The sequence below is a fragment of the Gekko japonicus genome, unplaced genomic scaffold, assembly GCF_001447785.1.
Source record: "Gekko japonicus isolate JY-2015 unplaced genomic scaffold, Gekko_japonicus_V1.1 scaffold64, whole genome shotgun sequence".
Lineage (NCBI taxonomy): Eukaryota > Metazoa > Chordata > Lepidosauria > Squamata > Gekkonidae > Gekko > Gekko japonicus.
In genome coordinates, this window is record NW_015170277.1 from 2044586 (window position 1) to 2059966 (window position 15381).

Here is a 15381-nt window from a genome sequence, read left to right on the forward strand (position 1 = left end):
TTTTGTTGGTCTTTAAGGTGCTACTGGACGCTTACTGGGGTCATTTCGTAGACAAAGAGGTGCAGGAGCTCATTAGCATAACTCATTTGCATATGCCACACACCCTGACATCACCGGAAGTGTGTCAGAAGGCAACACCCACCGCTCAGGCTCCACTGGACCGTTTTGGATTGCTAGCTATTGGGGGGGGAGGGGGGGACACACGTGCAGATCTGTCCTAGCAGAGGAGGGAGAGCTGGTACCTGAATAAAACTTGGCCTTAAAGGTGCCACTGGACTGTTTTGGGCCGGGGGCCGGGAGGGGGCTCTGCAATTTACCTGGCTGCTTCCTGCTCTGACTGAGGGCTGCTGGGAGCAGGGGGTGGGGCTTGTTGCATGTGCCCGCCCCCTGGGCTCTTTACTGCCGGAGCTCCGCTCCTGTGCGCTCCTGCAGGAAACGACCCCTGACTCTTACTCTTTTCTGCTGCCACAGACAAACTAACAATGGCTACCCATCTTGTGTGAATACACAGGCAACTTTAAATGTGCTTGAACCAGGTTTTTTAATCAACTTGTGGCTGTGAAGGAAAGCTGCTTTACGGTCAAATTTCAGCCCTCTGCCATTCATATTGCACCTGTGATTTTTTGTTCCAGGCTTTCAGATCCTAACTCTGCTGAGCAATGCTCCCTCTAAGCTGTGAGTCTTGTGAGCAAAAACATTAACGGTGTGAGTGAGCGATTTTGCTGCTGCATAAATTAGTTTGCTCTGGAGCCATCCTTCCTGAGCTAAGACAAAAAATGTGTGCACCAGAGGCTAGCTCACACTAACTCAGGCTAGAGGGAACACTGCTGCTGAGAGAGCTGGGGGATTTTCTTCTTAGTTTTACTACAGCTAGTATTTTTAGATAACTTCGAAAATCGGTGACTGACCTCACTGAGACTGAATTTAAACCCGCCCTTCACTACCCAAAAGAGTCTCAGAGCGGCTTACGGTCTCCTCTCCCTCCCCCTCCCCCACAACAGACACCCTGTGAGGGAGGTGGGGCTGAGAGAGCTCTTTTGAGGACTGCTCCTGAGAGAACAGTTCTGAAAGAACTTGTAACTGACCCAAGGTCTCACCAGCAGCTGCAGGTGAAGGAGTGGGGAATCAAACCCGGTTCTCCCAGATTGGAGTTCTCCCTCCTAACCAGTACACCAAACTGGCTCCCGAGTCACCTAGTGAATCCAGGCCTGCCTAGCCCGAGCGTCGCATTCTAATCACTGTGCACGGTTCTTACGGCACTCAGTGATAATCTTCTTACTAATCCATCTAAACGGAAAGACTATTGCGTTACACCGAAGTGGATGAGCTGCCGATGCCAACAGCAGCCACGGCTTTCTTGCATTAACGAACAGAGATCCTCCCGCAACCTACCCTATAATGAAACACAACATCTGCTGGTTGCAAGATCGTTGTACCTAGAAAACAGGGCTGTCCCTGCCGTGAGATGACCGGTCTTGAACTTCAGGTTTTGGGGTGCCATAAAAAAGCAGCAATTGCCGATGATTATTTTTCTGGGGTTTTTTTTTTACCACTGAAAAGATTGTTTTTTCCTGCACCAAACAAGGAAATGTTGGGGTCTTCTCCACAAGGAAACAAACACACAAATTCGTGCATATCACGGTGAGCATGAAAAGTACCCACATTCAGCAGAAGGACCTTGCCGAGGAGAAAACACAGGCCTGGCTTTCCATCCCGGGTGCAGATCAGCCTCTGCTCCTGATGTGACACCATTCCGAGTAAGAAGAGACAGTTCTCCCGTCTCACACATACACCCTCGTGCGCGCACAGATGTGCACGGACCGTTCACACCCAGGCCGATTTAGCAGCCGCACTCGTTTTGCTCCACCTACCGTGTGCGTCGAAAAACTCGTCGTCCGAACTCTCGTCTGAATCCCTGGCGATGCTCTGCATCCTCCACTCCGATAAACTATGGCGCGAGGGGCTTGCTAGGAGAAACAGACAGGATGGATGCAATAAGCCACGGGCTGAAAGCGAGGCCGTCTGCGCGTACCCCTTTGCGGCAGAGACACCCTTGGGCGGTCCCCTCCTGGAAACCCGTCCCCCAAGTGTTAACACACAGCGTGCCCCGTGATGTCGGCGTGATGTCAAACTTTCCTCCCAGCGATGTTTTATCGTTCGAGATGCCAGAGCGCTGCGCTCGGCAATCCTCGGCTGCTGTTTCCAAAGGGCAGCTATTTATAAGCATCGGGAGGATGTGTAAAATCATTTCAGGTTTGGCAATTAGACGAGGAAGTCGCCCGGCTGTAAACATTCCCCTCCAAAGTCACGGCGACAGCAAAAAAAATAAAGAGTATGTGACGCTCGGGAAACAATCCGCAAGCTTTTGAGTCACCCAGAGTTCTTCTTCAGGCCCTGGGGAGCTGCTATGGGCCGCACCGGGGAAACTTCTGTGCGTGAGGGCTGCGAGCAAGTTTCCCCAGCGGAAAAGACCGTGGCTTCCTTGGGCCTTTCAGGAGAGGAAAATGCTGTGGGGAGGGGGCAGTCTTACGTCCTGAGTTATACTTAGTCAGACCACTAGGGCACGGAGTTCAGTGTGCCTCCTTTTTTGGCAGTGGCTCTTCCAACCCATGCTCCCTCTAAACTGTGGAGTCTTGTGAGCAAAAATTCTACGTTGTGAGCTGTGAGCGAGCGATCTGGCTGCTGCATAAATTAGATGGCTCCGGAGCCATCCTTCCTGAGCTAAGACAAAAAGATGTGAGCTGGAGGCTAAAAAACTGTGAGCTGGAGGCTAGAAAACTGTGAGCTATCTCACACTAACTCAGCTTAGAGGGAACACTGCTTCCCAACACCTGCTACCTGAGATACTTGAACTGGAGATGGCAGAGACAGAACCTGGGACTTTCTGCATGCAAAGGTGTCACTGAGCCAGGCGACTCCCCCCCCCCCCCCACCGATCCGGCGCACGAGACCAGCTGGACCCCCCAGTGTTGCACAGTCAAATCCACAGGGTAAGAGTCACCCTTCCAACTTCAACTGGTCTAGCTACTTCCGGGGGTGGGGTGGGGTTGCCTGCATGTGCCACCAGGTGGCGAAGTCTCCTGTCTTCGTTGCCATAAACCCACATCCCAGTGGCAGGTGGCTTCTCTACACAGAGAAGACACAAAAGAGGACGGGGGCACAGGATGGTGGTGGCGGCCGCAAGGAGCGAATGGAAGTGCAGCATCTGTACAGTTACATCAAAACACCCCCCCCCCATAACTGTACACCGGGCTCCATGAACCATACTTTGCTCATCGTGGAGCTTTGTGGATCATCAGGCAAGCAATGTTCCCTCTAAGCTGTGGAGTCTCGTGAGAAAAAATTCTACTTTGTGAGCTGCTGGCATTAAAGTTGTGAGCGGGCAATTTGGCTACTGCATAAATTAGTTTGCTCTGGAACCCCATCCTTCCTGAGCTAAGACAAAAATGTGTGAGCTGGAGGCTAAAAAACTGTGAGCCAGCTCACCCTAACTCAGCTTAGAGGGAACACTGCAGGCAAGTCACCTTCGGCTGGCCCTCTTAAGAAGAGGCAGGATGCGCACCTAAGGAGTGTCCCACGTTGCCTCTGACTGCGCTGTTGCACTGAGAGGGCCAAACTAAATATTATGTGCCTCTGCATGATTTTTTTCACCAGTTTTTTTTTTTTAAATGAAAAGCCCCCCCCCCGCCCCCTCGTTGCTGCAAATAGGAGAGTGGGGGAAGGCTGGGCCGATAGGTCTAGCCAAAATCACCCTCCACGATCAGATTTTCTCCACACGGAAGAAAGTCACACACACACACACCCCACACACACACAGGTGAGAAAGCAGCTTACAAGCAATGCTCCCTCTAAGCTGTGGAGCCTTGCGAGCAAAAATTCTACTTTGTGAGCGACTGGCGTTAAAGTTGCAAGCGGGCGATTTGGTTGTATAAATTAGTTTGCTCTGGAGCCATCCTTCCTGAGCTGAGATAAAAAAAATGTGTGAGCCAGAGGCTTAAAAAAAAGGCGAGTTAGCTCACACTCACTCAGCTTAGAGGGAACACTGCTTACAAGAGAACTGGGAGGAAAGGAAACTGTTAAGGAGCCTTTCGCCGCCATCCTTCCGTTCCTGATCGATCCGAGTCGTCAGACCTGAGGCTGCTTTTCAAAAGGAAATGAGGCCTTTCCTGAGACCGAAGCGTGCAACTGTGCATGGTGTATCCTTTGGCCCTAAGAATGGCGGCCAGGACTGAGGACCCTGCAAATGTCTGGCCTCCCGCGGCTCTGAAGCTGATTTCGGTTTTCCTTCTCAAGTTCCTCCCTCCGGCGGCTAGTGCTGGACAGCAGACGAGAGAATCCCACACTGAATACCAACAACCGCGTCTTCCTTAACAAAGGCAGCCGAACGGCCAGCGCTTGTTAAATTCACATCAAGCCGCTAGAAGACATTCAAGGGCTCATGTTAAGGAGACACTGCGGCACAAAAACCTATTTATTATTGTGCCGCCGAAAGAAGGCCAAGCATGCCAGCCGACTACTTTGGGATTCTAATTTTACTAATTGTCATGTGGAAGGCCACTGAGCCCACCCCCCCCCATCAGTTGCAAGGCTAATTATGGCTTTGGTATTCACTCTTTATAGCGGCTGTCTATCCCACTCGATCCCTCTGGGAATAAGGGAGAAGAGTGACTGGTGAGGCACAGCTAGTTCCCTCTGGAACAATGTCAGAAGGTCCTCGTAAAATAGGTGCTAGAAATAGAGCAGAGAAGAATACAGGCGGACTTGTGACCAGGGTCCCTGTTTACACCAGGGGTCTCACTTAGACGACAACAGACTGATCAAGCCTCATGACAAAGAGATGGCAACCCTGTAAGGCAGGGGTGCCGAACTCATTTGTTATGAGGGCCGGATCTGACATAAATGAGACCTTGTTGGGCTGGGCCATGTGCATCATAAAATGTAATGCCAGGTAGCGGAGATATAAACTTTATAAAAGACACAAACACAAAGGGGTTTTTACTTAAGATCATGCTTAAAACATTAACTCTCCTGCAATATTTTGTTTATTGAACAGCGTCCGATAACTGACACCTCTTGCTCTGAATTACTGCATCAAAATGTCTCTGTGCTGTTGCAATCTTTAGTATGCTGTTCAGGTGTGTATCTGTAAGCTGCAAACCTACGATGACGCAGCAGCAGCAGCAGAACTGGAAGCAGAAGCAGAAGACAGCCAGTTCCACTGCGGGCCTGACAGAAGCCCTCCAGGGGGGGCCTGATGTGGCCCCCGGGCTGCATGTTTGACACCCCTGCTGTAAGGTTTTCAAGGCAAGAATGTTCAGAGCTGGTTTGCCATTGCCTGCCTCTGCCTCCTGACCCTGGTATTCCTTGGAGGTCTCCCGTTCAAATACTAGCCAGGGCCGACCCTGCTTAGTTTTCGAGATCTGACGAGACTGGGCTAAGCCTGGGCTACCCAGGTCAGGGCAATCATCCACGACCTAATCCTTTTCATTGGAGATACTGAGGACCCGACCTTAGGAGCTTCTGCATGCCGAGCAGACGTTCCACCACTGAGCCACAACCCCTGCTCTTAAATGCCTTCCTTTTCCTCAAGATCCCGCCCACCCCCCACAAATTTTGTGCCTCTCACTCCAGAGGTTTAGCAACATCTCCGCCTCCCTCTCCACCCCTGGTGAACCAGCTCCTGCCGTATTAACCCACCGGTCCTCTGGGGAAAACGGCAAGCACACATGCAATTTTGTTACGGTCAGTACAAGCCGAATAGCTGCAGAACAGGGGATTAGGAAATTCAAGCATTAATCACAGCAGAGCTCTTTCAGCACTGTTTGTTCTGTCTCCAGCATTGCACATTCAACAAGTGTATGTCCAGGCACAGTGTATCCCCAGGGGCCAGTTTGCCACAGGAGAAATTTCCATGCCTCCAAATCACCAAGGCGTTTCTGTCACTCCTCTCTTCAGTCCCCCCCCCCCAATCCAGGGCCTTCTCCCACTGCCCCTTGGACGTTAATAGAATTCCTGTTCTGTTTGCCAGCAAGGGGACGCGCCTCATTAAGCTCAGATGCAACAAAACTGGGGCCTTCGTGCAATTAAAAAGGAATCTCCAGCCGATGAATCATATGAATGTTGACTAATCTATACATTAATTAAGTCTGCACAGGAGAAATAAAATATTCAAAAGAAAAAAATAGCGTGCGCTTGTTTGGGACGACCGTTGCGTGACTATAACAAATGGCAAACCTGCCAACCTGCTGTGCTAACTATGAAAGGGCAAAAGCGGGCCACCTACAGGCAAGGCAGAGGCCTCCTTATACTGGGGAGGTATGAAGGTATGCAGAAAAAAATAGTGGATTAGTGGAAGGAGCCTCTGCTTTGCATGGAGAAGGTCCCAGGTTCAGTTCCCGGCATCTCCAGTTTTGAAAAAGGATGAAGAAGAGAAGAAGAGGAGACTGGATTTATTCCCCGCCCTTCACTCAGCATCTCAGAGCGGCTTACAATCTCCTTTCCCTTCCCCTCCCCACAACATACACCCTGTGAGCGAGGTGGGGCTGAGAGAGCTCTTTCCAGAACTGTCCTTGCGAGAACAGCTCTGACAGAACTGTGGCTCGCCCAAGGTCATCCAGCAGCTGCAAGTGGAGGAGTGGGGAATCAAACCCGGTTTTCCCAGATTAGAGTCCGCGCACTTAACCACGACACCAAACTGAGGCAGCAGGTATTGTGAAAGACCTCCACCTGAGACCCCGGAGAGCCGCTGCCGGTCTGAGTAGATGATGCTGACCCTGACGGACCGATGGTCTGGCTCAGTATCGGGCAGCTTCATGTGTGGCTTCGTAAGCTAACCCAAAGAAAAGACCAGGGAAAGAAACTGGCCCAACGTGGACTGAATACGTTCTAGGAGCAAGGAGGGCTGAGAGCAGCCGAGTATCCCTTGGGGGGTGGAATGGGGGGGGGGCGGGGCGGGAAAAATCAGCCTGCTCAATGACGGTAGTTAGAAACGCCGAAAAGTAGCAGAGACTCTGTTTAAGCATGTACAGAGTATTTACAGTTTATTTACACTGGAATATATACACAGTCCTTTCTGAGTCCAACTCACTGTTCACTCCGACAAGGTGCTTCGCAGACAAACGATCCCACAAAGGAGATGTCTGGTACTGTACAGTTCTCAATATATATGTACAAAGACCAATCAGGTTGCAGCAATTTACATATAGCTGACTCATGGTGATTATGGCAGAGTCTGATGCACTCTGCCAGTTCCCTGACTCCTGACTGTCACTTCTAGATCAGACAGATCTAACACTGCTGCTCATGGCTGACTGACAGCTTGCCAGTAATATCTCGAATACTGACACTCAAGTCCCTTTGGATGCTTGAAGGGAGATTTGGGGTGGGATTCTGAATCCTGAATCGTTACCCCTTCCCACAACTCTTCTTGGGTCCCCAGCTTGTTATCATGGAAAATGCTTTTCATCCCCCTCTAACTACTTTACCTTTTGGTACCCGTTATTGAATTTCATAGCAGGTAATCCTGAGTTTTTCTCCTTCTAACTATATTGGGGTTTTTTTTAAATATATTTATTGATTTTCCAAACACAAACAAATAACAAACAAACAATAAGAACACACAAAGAAGACAGTTACAGTTTTCGCTCACCAGAAAAAACAAACAAACAAACAAAAACATCTAGCTTAACACAACTAATTCAGTTTGATTAGTTTTTTTATCTTATAGCTATAAATCTTCATGTACTTCCAACGATTATACATTTTAGAGTTACATTGTGATATTTCCGTTTCTAGGTAATAGATAATAGAACAAAACAAATTTAACAGACAACTTTAAAGAGCTATTTAACTCTTAGCCTTTTTTGAACCGATATAATTGTTACTATCCATTGCTTTAAATATTACTTCCAATACTTAGCATCTTACCTATCACAAATTGAAGCAAATAAACACCCACAATAAAGTCGGTAAACGTGAAAGGCTAAGGAAGGAAGGAGATTTCCCATTTTCAAATCATCCTTCACTTTCCATTCCTCTCAATGACATAAGAACATAAGAGACGCCAGTGTTGGATCAGGCCAAAGGCCCATCCAGTCCAACACTCTGTATCACACAGTGGCCAGAAATACCAGTGCCATCAGGAGGTCCACCAGTGGGGCCAGGACATTAGAAGCCCTCCCACTGTTGACCCCCCTAAGCACCAAGTTTTCCTCCTTTATCCTACCCATTGTCAACTGTATTTGGAGCATTAAGCCTACTATTTTGGTGTTTTCTTAATTTTCTATAATTTTTCACTAAGCATCTCCCATATGAACTACTTTCTTTACACCTAACTGAAGATCTAAAGCCTAAATCAGCTTATATTAGTTCTTTCCTTACCTACTTATTTCAGTAATGAACTGTTTTCATTTAAACTTCTTCCTTTACATTTGGCTAGTCTAAAGCCTGAATCAGCTTGTATCATTCTTCTTACCTACTTATTTCAGTAATTAACATTTTCATTTATTTAGCGTCATACACAACCTCAATCAGCACAATCAAACAAACAAAAATACTTCACATAACGCATTAAACAGCTTCTAAATATATTGTTGATGTTCTTCTCTGTTAAAATGCTATAGTTAGGGGCCGCGGTGCCTCAGTGGTTAAGACACTGAACTGCAGACCGGAAGGTCTGTAGTTCGGCAGTTCGAGACCCGAGTGCCGCGTGACGGAATGAGCTCCCATCTCTGGTCCCAGCTCCTGCCAACCTAGCAGCTTGAAAGCAAGAAATACAGGTACCGCTTCAGGTAGATAAACAGGTACCGCTTCAGTGGGAAGGTAACAGCATTCTGTGTGCCTCGGCGTCTAGTCATGCCGGCCACATGACCATGGAAAAAGTCTTCGGACAGCGCTGGCTCTTTGGCTTGGAAGCGGAGATGAGCACCGCTCCCTAGAGTCAGATTCGACGGACTTTCGAACAAGGGAAACCTCTACATTTACTTTTTATTAAAGTTACTATAATGTTATGACAATTTCCTGCCTTCTTTGATTATGTTTTTATTATTTGTTCCATGGTTGGATTGTTACAGTTTGTTGTTATAAATCAATAAAATTTAAATTGTAAAAGAAAAGAAAAGAAAAGGCTTTCCCCCCTTCTCTCTCAATCAAGAAGGAATGGGGGACTTTTCTAAGATGATGCTTGCTGCCCATAGTTTTTAATAAACATTTACATTAAAATTAAGTTTAAAATCAGCTGCCTGATTAAATTGAATTCCCTGATGGGGACAGCCCAGCTAGCTCGATCTCGTCAGATCTCGGAAGCTAAGCAGGGTCGGCCCCGGTTAGTATTTGGATGGGAGACCACCAAGGAAAGCCCAGGGTCGCCACGCAGAGGCAGGCCATGGTGAAACAACTCTGAGCATCTCTTGCCTTGGAAACCATACGGGGTGGCCATAAGTCAGCTGTGACTTGACAGCAAAACCCCCCCCCCCCTTTCCAAATATTTTAATTGATTAATCCAACTGATCAAAGGGACTGTGTTGCTGTCCTAACTCCAGGGCTCTGGATTCTTCTGTGTTTCAGTAGCCCTGCCAGCTACCCATTATGCCTGCCTGGCACAGCAATTAAAACTCTCGCTCCCCTCGCAGCATTCTGGAAACAAACGGGGCGAGACGCAGATAGGGCTTTAAACCACAGTCATCACTGAACATGCTTTGTACTCATCCCACTCTCATCCCTGTTCATACACGGCAACTGAGCAAGCTTGTTTGTCCACAGTCTGGGACAAGACATGCCACGCTGTATGTTGGCTCCGCCATATGCATGAACACACATGGAACTGCCTTCTTCCGAATGGATCCCTTAGTCCATCGTTCAGTATTGTCTACCCCGACTGGCAGTGGCCCTCCAGGGTCTCAGGCTGAGGTCTTTCCCATCACCTCCTGCCTGGTCCTTTTTAACTGGAGATGCCGGGGATTGAACCTGGAACCTTCTGGATGCCAAGCAGAGGCTCTACCACTGAGCTACAGCCCCACTTCATGACTCTCCAGGGTCTCAGGCTGAGGTCTTTCCCATCCCCTCCTGCCTGGTCCTTTTTAACTGGAGATGCCGGGGATTGAACCTGGAACCTTCTGCACGCCAAGCAGAGGCTCTACCACTGAGCTACAGCCCCACTTCATGACTCTCCAGGGTCTCAGGCTGAGGACTTTCCCATCACCTCCTGCCTGGTCCTTTTAACTGGAGATGCCGGGGATTGAACCTGGAACCTTCTGCACGCCAAGCAGAGGCTCTACCACTGAGCCATGCCCCCTTCTCGGTCACTCCCCTGCCACTTCTCTGGAAAAGCCACCGTCTGTTTTCAGCCAGAATGACACACACCAGTCGAGGAAATCTGACCTGTGGAACATTTCCTTGGCCTGTAGTTTTTCAAAGGAGCTTAACGCCTCCAAGTGGCAGGCCGATAAAATATGCATGCTCCTCTCCATGAGAGGGAGGTATAATGTTCTGCAATGAAGATTCTGCCTCCAGTGTAACTGAACAGGAAGGTTTCTAAGGACTGCAGGCAGTGTTCCCTCTAAGCTGAGTCAGTGTGAGCTAGCTCACAGTTCTTTAGCCTCCGGCTCGCAGGTTTTTGTCTTAGCTCGGGAAGGAGGGCTCCTGAGCAAACTGATTTATGCAGCAGCCAGATCGCTCACTCACAACTTTAACGCCAGGAGCTCACAAAGTAGAATTTTTGCTCACAAGACTCCACAGCTTAGAGGGAGCATTGACTGCAGGCCATCCTCTAGGAGAGCTAATTCAGTGGTAAGTCGACATGCAAGCTGCTGGCACTCTCCAGTTCGGCAGAGAAGCCGCAACATGGCAAGGTTTCTTTTCAGGTGGGACAAACCAACACTCGAAGCCGTCACGAAACACACGCGGGTCCCTGCTGGGATGCAGACTACGGCGAATCAGTGTGGCTCGCAGTTGATTCGAGAAGCAGAATTTGACAAACTGGGGCACGATGTGGCATGGTGGGACGGGGGAGCCATCTGGAAGCTCCCCTCTCCAGGAATCTTTAAGCACTCAGTGGCTTCTCCTCACTTTCCCCTCCACTCCTGCGGTCCGAGGACCAAAGAAACTTCATTTTGAGTTTCTGTTTGGAGATGAGAAATAACAGCTCAACAGGAAAATTCCACTGCCTGCCTGTCTGTAGACTAGCAAAGGGAAATTCTACTGTATGGTATGTAAGATAATGAGCCCCACCACCAGGTATCGTAATTTAGAAAGGTTGCTCAGTGATCAGAGATAACATTCTATCCTCCCTTGTCAATTAGATGATGGTACCAGGAGCTCTAGGGAGTTACCTGCATGGTCAAGTATTGATAAGAAGCAGAAGACCCTAATGAGAGTATAGATAAGCAGCTGGAGTAAGCGTAAGGGCTAAAGAATGCAAGTGAAAAACAGATGGAAAAGTTCATGATTGTAGCCATATATGAGATAGAAACTTGCATGATCTTATGTAAAGATATGGACATCTGCGCATGTCCAGAAGTTGTTTGCACATGATTATAAAAAGCTTGGGACTTTACTTAGCCTTTGGAATTCAGGCTTTTGAGGCTCGGCTTCCCCTTTGTTCGGATTAAGTTTTCCTGCTCGCTTCAGAAGCCTTACTGGTTGCGCTTCTGATTGGGACAAATGCGCCAGGCAACGGCCCATTTCGCGAACACTCCCAACACTCCCTTTCGCCTGGAGCAGATTTGGTCTCCCTCTGATGGATTTCTGAAGATTTCTTGCTTCAGTGGATTTGCAAAGTCATGGTTTCCTGTCTACCTGGTGACTCCCCCGAGCAAGTAGAGAGCTCTTCCCTTGTCTTTGTGCTGCCTAGTCTTGTTGCCGGCATCATCTTCACAAGGGTAGAATCATAGTTGGAAGGGACCTCCAGGGTCATGTAGTCCAACTCCTTACACAATACAGGAAATTCACAAATACCTCCCCCTCCACACCCGTAGTGACCGCTGTTCCACGCCCAGAAGATGACAAAAAAACTCTCCAGGATTGCTTCCTGACCCCAAAGTGGCAATCAGCATTTCCCCGGGCGTGTAAGAAAGGGCCACAAGAACTAAGCACTGAGGCAACCCTTCCTGCCTTCCCTCTCATGAACTTCCTAAGTTCACAGAATTTGCATTGCTGTCAAGATGGCCATCTAGCCTCTGTTTGAAAACCTCCCAAGAAGGAGATCCCACCACCTCCCGAGGAAGCCTGTTCCACTGAGGAACCGCTCTAACTGTCGGGAAGCTCTTCCTAATGTTTAGCCGAAAACTCTTCTGATTCAATTTCAACCCGTTGGTTCTGGTCCAACCTTCTGGGGCAACAGAAAACAACTGTTGTAAAACAGTTGCTATCTGACACAGGATCTGAACCCAGCTCTCCAGGATCACTATCTACCTCAGGGAATCTTTTTGCTTGGCCACACCTTAGAGGGCATATCTAACCCTCACACTAGCTAGTTCAGCAGTCAGTTCCTTCTCCCCATGGGACTGTAGTCCTGGGAGCAAGCGGAGCCGTGGCTCTCAAATAGAGATCTGAGCACACTGGCCGAGCTACAGCCCTCGAGATGGCTCGAGAAAAGCTGTGACAGTTAAACTAGCATCAAGCAGATATAACTTTTCCTCGGGCATTTAGCGAGTGCTGTTACCATGACCGATTCCGCACAAGCAGCTGTGCCGCCCTCACTTTTCTGTTTCCTCCGCTTGCATCGGTCAATTTCACACTGCTCGCTGCACGGCCACATTTCAACTGCAGCTCCCCGATTTCCCCCCGCATCTTCTCAATCTCAAAAAGCAAGGATCGAGAAGACGTGTGGGGGGGATCGGAGGGAGCTGTGGGTCAACATGCGGCAGCGCAGCGAATAGTGTGAAATTGACCAATGCAAGCGGGGGAAACAAAAGAGCAAGGGCGGCACAGCTGCTTGTGAGAAATCGGTCTGCATTTGAGGAGAAGCTAAAGTGCTCCTCCCTGTTCCTGCAGAGGGAGCCGCAGGGGGACAGCTGGGCACAGAGAAGGCCCATTGAGAGGGAATGGTCAGCTACGCTGCCATTGTAAGTGGGGGGAAGCAGGAGGCTGCTGGGTGAACGTCCTCAAGTGCTGGAATGTTGACTTTCATTTCTTTCGAGGTGTCTTATCTCTTTGCCTGGGCTCCTGACCTTGAATACCTTTCTCCTCTCGCTCTGCTGGGAATGTCTGATTGGCCCGATTCCATCAGGGGACCCCGCTCTGAATCCTGTATAACTTCCCCCTTTCCCGCCTGCGGAGTTAGATCTAACACTGAACGCGTGCACAGATGACCTGCCTTTACTGTTCTCAATAAACTTGATCCTTCAGAACAAGCCATTATATAGTCAGATTTGATGGTTTGTTAATGATGATTGACCACTCTCAATGTCAAGAAAAGCAATTTTTATATTGCTAAGCTAATACTTTCATTGGGCTCTTTTTGTAGCAGGTACTCATTTGCATATTAAGCCACACACCCCTAATGCATCCAATCCTCCAAGAGCTTACAGTAGCTCCTGTAAGAAGAGCTCTGTAAGCTCTTGGAGGACTGGCTACATTAGGGGTGTGTGGCCAGAGGTCATTTCGGGGGGGAACGCGGGGGAACGCAGTTCCCCCGGGTGAGGTGCAGGGGGTTGGGGCACATGACGAAGCCCTGCTTCCGGCTGCCCCGCTTCCAGCCCTCATTCAGCCAGGAGGAGGCAGGAGAAGAGGGAGGGTAGAAGAAGAAGAAGAAGAGATTGGATTTATACCCCGCCCTTCACTTGGAGTCTCAGAGCGGCTTACAAACTCCTTTCCCTCCCCCTCCCCACAACAGGCACCCTGTGAGGTGGGTGGGGCTGAGAGAACTCTGACACAAACTGCTCTTTTTCAAGGACAGCTGTGCCAGAGCTTGTGGCTAACCCAAGGTCACATCAGCAGGTGCAAGTGGAGGAGTGGGGAATCAAACCCGGTTCTCCCAGATTAGAGTCCGCACACTTAACCACTACACCAAACTGGCAACTCACTGGTAAGTTGCTTCCTCCCCGCCTCTCCCCACCCCTGCCTGCCTGGGGCCAGGGAGGGCCTTGGCGAGGCTTCCTCGCACTCCCGCTGGCCTTGCAGGTCCACCGCCGGGCCCCTGATGTCAGGGGGTGTGGCATATGCTAATGAGTTATGCTAATGAGTTCCCCTAGCTCTTTTTCTACGAAATGACCCCTGTGTGTGGCCTAATATGCAAAGGAGTTCCTGGCCTCCAACTCTTGGGTTTTTAGTGGATTTTATTTACTTTCTCCTGTAGTTGTAGATCCCCTCCCTAATTTGCCCCAAAATAAATAAATAAATAAACTTGATCCTTCTGAAGAAAATGTTACTGAGACTGATGGTTGTGGGACTCTTGGCAGGAACCAGCCGATGAACACTAAGAAGGTCACAGCCACAAAAGCTAATAACAAAATGCGCTCGTAATGCATAACAGGTAAGTATAAATGTATAAAGATATAGTGATCCACAATTCTCATAAATATTTCCTTCTAGGTATACAAAAGAGAAGCCCTCAGCAGAACAAACGGATGACGAAATTCTCCGGAGTGAACTTCCGTTTCGTAGAAAACTTCCTCTGAAAGTCAAAAACGGTCTCTCCTGTTTTCATAGATTGCATGATGTGAGAATTTGTGTAAGAACCACTATACATCATGGATTAGGATTTTGTATGTTACCCTGTATGGAAAAGGTTGCAAAGACACCTGGGAAAGCGCCCCAGCATTGGGGTCTAGAGCACGGCATCGTGGGATTTCCCCCTCCTTCCGCCATCCTCCAAGTTCCTCTTTAAACAAATCACAAGGCAGAACTCATCCCGCTGAAGACAACTCACCTCCTCTCTTCGAAGAGGACTTGGAAGACGTCGACCACTGCTTGGTCAGCACGCGCCCCGGCAAGGCTTCACCGGTATTGCTAGCGGTGTCCGCTGCCTCGGCAGACGGGGATATGGCCTTTGTTTCCGTGTCGTTGTCGCCCGCAGGATCTTTGGAAAGGTGCTGCTCTGACTCGCTGTCGCTGCAGCTGAACTGGGCCATCTTCTGCGCCAGCATCAGCTGGGCCTCCTTCTCCAGCTGCCGGATGTCCTCAATGGTCAGCCCGTACCACTCGTCCTGCCAGCACCAGGCCTGCCGGTGGGCCCTCACCATCACCTTCCGCAGACCTGCAAAAGGACGGCGGGCCAGCAGTTAGGGCCCATCCAGATACTGGCTGTGTTTCAGGCGGGTAGCCACGTTGGCCTGAGGCAGCAGAACAAAGTTTGAGTCCAGTGGCACCTCTAAGACCAACAAAGGTTTATGCCGGGTACATGAAAACCTATACCCAGAATAAAACTTTGTTGGAGAAGGAGGA

At 49.3% G+C, this 15381-nt stretch overlaps 1 protein-coding gene across 1 annotated transcript in view; it reads right to left on the reverse strand.

The window, feature by feature from the left end:
• The window catches only part of PITPNM2 (phosphatidylinositol transfer protein, membrane associated 2), a 163713-nt gene that overhangs the window by 88752 nt on the left and 59580 nt on the right, over positions 1–15381 (reverse strand). Inside the window, exons 5-6 of the mRNA XM_015417664.1 lie at positions 14867–15193; positions 1872–1967 (exon numbers count right to left, since the gene is read on the reverse strand). Coding sequence (XP_015273150.1) covers positions 1872–1967; positions 14867–15193 — 423 coding nt within the window. The remainder of the gene's footprint in view (positions 1–1871; positions 1968–14866; positions 15194–15381) is intronic.